At 47.8% G+C, this 6012-nt stretch overlaps 1 protein-coding gene across 1 annotated transcript in view; it reads left to right on the top strand.

The window, feature by feature from the left end:
* The first annotated feature begins 1318 nt into the window (after positions 1–1318).
* Positions 1319–6012, top strand: part of gpc1b (glypican 1b) — a 52359-nt gene continuing 47665 nt past the window's right edge. The window contains exon 1 of the mRNA XM_037458365.2: positions 1319–2182. Coding sequence (XP_037314262.2) covers positions 2020–2182 — 163 coding nt within the window. The 5' untranslated portion in view covers positions 1319–2019. The remainder of the gene's footprint in view (positions 2183–6012) is intronic.

Raw genomic sequence — 6012 nt, 5'->3', positions numbered from 1 at the left:
CATTTTGAAGTGTATCCTAAAAGCTACTGGGCGCTAGTGATGTGATTGTTGTACATGGGGGATGTGAGATCGTCCATTTGTCCTGGCGAGTAAACGGACTGCAGCGTTTTTAATGACCCGCACGGTTTAGAGCAGCTACACTAAGGGATGAAAAAAGTGAATTACAATAATCAATGCGTGTCGAGATGAATGCATGTATGATCATCTCCAGTTCAGCAGTTGAAACCACAAATATGAGTTTACTGATAAAAAATGATCTAGACAGCTCTTTAATATGGGGGTCAAATGACATGGATCGATCAAAGAACATCCATAGGTTGCGCATGTTGCAGTTGGCAGAAGATTAGAATAGACCAATCTGATTGAACCTCTGTCTTACTGTTTGTTTGGTTATAAAACGTTTTCTGTGAAAACCTCACCGGGTTCAAATGAAAGATTAAGTTATATATCATATATCATCGTGTTCTAATGGTGACAAAAAAAAGAAAACAGAAAGGCCCCAGGGCCGAGCCCTGTGGTACACCACAAAATAATGGAAATAGGTATCACAAACCAACTCAGCCTCAGAGACATGTCAGCAAGGTACGAGGAAAGCCAGTCTAATGTTATGCCAGAAATGCCCACCCGATCCCGTTTAAAGGGTGTATGAATAAACCAAAATGGATAATAAAAATAAGGCCAAAAGCGTTCATATAGGAAAGGAACTGTAGGTTAGTAAAAGATAAAAGGGGGGTGGGGGTGGGGGCAGCTCCAGCTATGTAGAAGACAGCAACACACCTGTTCCATACTGAGGAGGAGCGTTGTTCAAATACACATACAGAAATTCGTATAATGAAGGCATTCAGCAGATGACAATTGAACTGGAAACTGCACCGGGCATGTAGGCAGGTAGTGACTTGTCTTCAAATTGCACTTCGAGGAGTGAAGAGGTGCATGATTGCAGCCCCGTCTGTGCAGTGGAGACGAGCTGTATTCATGTGTGTGTGTGTGTGTGTGTGTGTGGTGGGGGGGCGCCCACAGTTCACCTGTGACACCTGGCCGGTGAATAACCCACTGCGGAGACACGTAGAGCACATTCTTTCAATTAGAACCAGACCACCTCATGAAGATAACACAACAACAGCAACAACACATGACATTTCGTTTCCAAAGCTAAAACCACGACTCACACCTGTTAGTGGAGTTATCCTGAAAAATATAATGTAGACGAGACCGATTTAAAAACGCAACCGAAACAGGCCTACACTTTCTCTCCCTCTCTTCCCCCTCCCTCTCTCTCCCTCCCTCTCTCTTGCCTCCTCTTCATACCACCGACCGTCAGAGCTGGCACAGCACCGTCAGAACAGCCTGAACCGGGTACGAGCCGCGATAGCCTCCGCACGTGCGCACCGCCTCCTGACTCGGATCCCTGCCGGTCCGTCACGGCCCGTGGGGGCGCGCGGCGACACAACCCGACACGTTCAGCGTGATTTAATCTTTTGCTTCTCCTTGTCTAGGTGAACTACTGCCCCCCCCCACCCTTCCTCCCTCAATCTCCCCACCCTCCGCAAAAAAAGAATAACTACATCAACAGTGGAGACGGGAGAACTGCACTCATTGTGGGCACAGCTGGAGAAGATTCAGTCGTTTGCTGGGGGGGGGGGGGAATAACAGATCGCTACTGTCCTGTCCACATCGGCTCTGTGAGGGAGGGGGGGAGAGACGGGACCTCTGCGCCAGGAAGAGTCGCTCCTGTGCCGTGCGGCATTGCGCGGAGAGCAGCCAGAGACACAGCAGAGGCACTCAAAGCGCCGGAGGTGTCAAGGAAGGTGGAGGATATTTTACGCACAGCAGCACTCGGGTAGTGCACCCCCCCCTCTCTCTCTCTCTCGCTCTCTCTCTCTCACACACACACACACGCGCGCGCGCACACACACACCCGACACGCGGGCCACTGACCGGGACTCTCCTGCTCGCTTTAGAAACTACAACACAGTCTCTTCGCCCCTCTTGGTCGGATTTGCACTTGACGAAGCTCACATGATGGATTCCTTCATCGTCGCGGCTCTGGCGGTGTGCTCTCTAACGGCACCAGCCTGCGGGGACAAAGGGACCAGCAAAGCTCGGAGTTGTTCGGATATCAGGCAGTTTTACAGCGGCAAAGGATTCGCTCTGGACGGTGTCCCTCAGTCCGAAATATCAGGTAAGCTCCTTTTTAATTATTTTTTTTAAATAGTACGTCTGCTGCGGTGTTTTTTTTTTTTTTTTTACCAAAGGTGAGGATCATCCAACTACCTGTCCGAATGTTGCACAGTGGCATTTGGTTAAGAACACAGTGCAGCCCCGTGCAGATCCTACAGTAAGGCTATAAACTCATTGCCACTGAGAACCATAATCTCCCTGCAAGTCCCCCGAGGAATGTTAGTCTATTTTTGGGGGCCAAAGTCGCACCTGCACTTGCACCATTCGTAGAAATGTAATATGTGAGTGCATTGAGTTCACACAACTGCACAGAATACAGTTTGCACACAACACTGGAGAAAACATACCTATAAAAAGTAAAAAAAAAACATGTATTTTTCCCCCCAGGAACTTAAAAGGATGTATTTTTATATTTGGCTTTGTTGTGAGTGAGTGAACCGCTTTTATCTTGAGACCTTTTAAAACCTGTAGTCACAAGCATTTCACGTCACATGGTAAAAGGAAGGGCTCTGAAAAGCTCTGGCTGTTGGCTATTTGTCCGGATGAAACACTGCTTTGAAAGCACATTAAGACGGTACAGCCGTGCCACAGACACTCTGGCTTTTTGATCTCTGATCAGAGATGTCCCATCAAATTCCCCCATACTCGACATCTTTAGGAACCACAGATTCAGGGGCAGCACCTCGCTTTCCTGTCCCTCATTCACTCAAAATCGAGCAGCTAAGCTCTCGTTTCTGTATGTTTTTTTTTGTCTTCTTATGCCTTACAGTCACTTGACCATTTTTCTGGAACCGCACCAACGCGATGTTTCCCTGTGTGTGTCGTCCGTGGTCTGATTTGTCAGACAGTCACATGCCCCTGCGCAGTTCAGATGATTACACGTGTGCCTCCTCTGGAATTCGGTGCAATGCTTTCACACACATGACGCGCGCACACATCTGCTGCAACTTCGGGTTCTACATTTACAGCGTCACACATGTGTGGACAAGACGGAAGACGGCGAACGCCTACACGGTTCCTGAGCACGGGTTCCAAGAAAATACAAGTTAGAGTTGAAAACTGGCATTTTTTTTATTATTCATGGCCCCAAAACTGGGAGATGAATGACAGTGAAGAACAATTTCCGCAAACGAAATGAACAGAAAGAATAACTGTCAATTTTAAAGCAGTCTACACATAATGTGTCTCTCTATGACACTGCCCCCCCCCCCCCCTCGTCCTTCCCATACGCTCTTCCTTGAAAAAAAAAAACCCTCCAGACTGCGTCCGCCACCTTCTCTACTTTGTTCACTTAAATTCCCCCAGAGTCCTTTTCGCACCGGCCGGGTGGCTCCGAGACATCGAGTACAAGGGATGACTTTCAGCAGAATTCACCTTAAGTTCCCCCACTCCTGAGGTAGACACGGCACTATCTCCTGGAAGCATACGGGCTCCCACACGGCACAGCGGAGCTGCAGAAGCAGCTTTGTGTCTCCAACAGAAATAGCATGCGCATAACACGCTGCTCATACCTTCAGATAATAGGTGTTTCCTCGTGATCATCTGGAGACGCCTTTTGAGATGCATGAAAATGGAGCATTAAGGGTGCGCTCATGAGGAAACGTGATATCCAACGCGAGGATATTCGGTAGATCCTTTCCTAGCGATTGCACTGATAGGAGCGATTATGAGATTTGAGGGTGGGGCGGTAATGGGATGAAAGTGTTAGCTCATGTCATGACGCCATACATCAGAAGGTAGTGAGAGCCAAATGGCAACTGGACACTTCAAATGTAATGGATTGACCATACCGAATAAATCAATTGTCAATAATTCTGTCTTGTCATGACACCACATATTCCTATTGTTTTCGATCAATCGTGTGGAGCTTACCTAAGTCCGAGGTCAATACATTTTCAATACGAGAGAAAATAAGGTGGATTGAGAAAGTCACCGAGTGTCAGGAAGAGATAGATAGAGAATTAAGAGTGATATCCAACGCGAGGAAGGAGAGATGCAGACGTGGATGGATGTGGGTCAGAAAGAGAGACGTAGGAACGGAGAGATTTGGCTTCGACGATACACAATATTCCTCCTTATATCCCCGTCTCCTGGCCCCCCCGAGGATATATAAACTCTCACCCGCTCCAGTCTTACCTTATGAGCACATTAGTAAGAACGCTTCAATGTATGCCACCTAATATTTGCAGGGTTACATTCCCAGGCCTTAATCAACTTAATGTATTGGCCGGGCCTGGCTCAAGGTCACATGCTGAGAACGTTTCACCTCGATTAAGTCGTGGAGGGCGTTGAGAGACAACTGCATAGCAAATGTAAAAATGAATTCCAGTCGCAGCTCTTTCAAATCTTTTTCAATGCCACGGCGCAATGAATGAGAAGCGTCCTCGGCACACAAAGGAGCAAATGCAATCCTTCAGATGAAGTCTAAACAGGGTCGGCCAGGTAATATTGCCTTTTACATTATTAGTTATTCAAGTTTTGCTATCTGAAGATATACGTTTTACCCGGCTACCTCCGCTCTTTATGACTGTTTGAAGTACGTATCCCCCCCATCTGAGTCCCCTGTTAAATTATGCTCAGTCAGCAGTGAAAGAAGATTCCCAGATATTGCTCTCACATTGATACGCCTCATATAACAGCTTGGAGAGTCCCCTGTTGTTGAAGTAATTCGCCACGGAAAGCCGACCGTACGAAAGCTGTAGAGTTAAGGCGGAGCTGTTAGATATTGTGTTAAAGCTGCGTTTCCTGGACCGTGGGAACAGTGTCAGTCGGGCCAAAATGAAAAAGTGACGGTTTGCAACTAATAATGAAAAGGGAGGGTGTAACTCTGTCCCAACGCAGCTCCTTTCTGTTTTTGTGCTTATCCAAAGTGGATATTTTCATTTTCCGGCGCTCACCTATCCCCTCCCCTCCCCGCCCAACCATTACGGTCTTGATGAGTTATCAGTTATTCCATCAGGGCATAACGGTCCCCGTCCCACTGTTTCTCCCTCTCATCTGCTCTCAAAGAGAGCGGCGCCAGACGCTCTCTTTGAGAGCAGCTGGCAGCCAGTGAGTGTTCGATGCTCTTTGTGTGACACGTAAGCCTAAACAAAGACGCAAGCTGCATGAGACATCTGGAGGAAGGCTGGTAACGTTTCGGTATGGCGTTGGCTATCCCCATGCTGTGTTTGTGTTGTTGTTGATGGCCGGTTGCTACAGGCTGGCCGAGGGTTGCGCAGTGCTCTGAAGTGTCATCTCTAACCAGGGTTTGGCAAATGGTATAGTGGGGTTGTTGCTCACCAGGCCTGCTGGGAACTGTTATCGACTGAAGACGGCCCTGCGGCAGGAGATATTTGTTGATCAGTAGCACACGTAGCTAAAGTACGGGAATCCTTTGTTCACAGTACCTTATCTGTGTTTTTTTGTTGTAAAACGAGCATTGTAGCCAAAAAAGAGCAGGTTTTCTTTTTCCAAATCTGTGGATATCTCGCCAGCTTTACCAAACTGTGAACGCTCTACGGACACTTGCACCCACTCACTCCCCCCTCGTAACAGACAGGGAGGGACAGGGACGTAAATCACATCAAATCCATCTTATTGGGAGATGAAATGCATTTGATTCCGCGGTTCTCGTGATTATTAACAATTGAAATGTCCTGAAGAGAGTTCTCTCTCTTTATAGAACCAGTGGTTGCGAGGAAAGACGTCGCAGAATCAGCAGCGGCGCGTGACTTTCAGTGTGGTCGTGGCGTACGTCTCCTCTGTGCGAGCCGCGAGGTTTCTGTGAGACTCGCTAAGGACATTAACTGCAGAACAACACGTGCTTTCACGTCAGACACCACAAAGGTC

The sequence above is a fragment of the Pungitius pungitius genome, chromosome 15, assembly GCF_949316345.1.
Source record: "Pungitius pungitius chromosome 15, fPunPun2.1, whole genome shotgun sequence".
NCBI lineage: Eukaryota > Metazoa > Chordata > Actinopteri > Perciformes > Gasterosteidae > Pungitius > Pungitius pungitius.
Note: the sequence above shows the minus strand (reverse complement) of the source record. Positions and strands in the feature narration are given on the sequence as shown.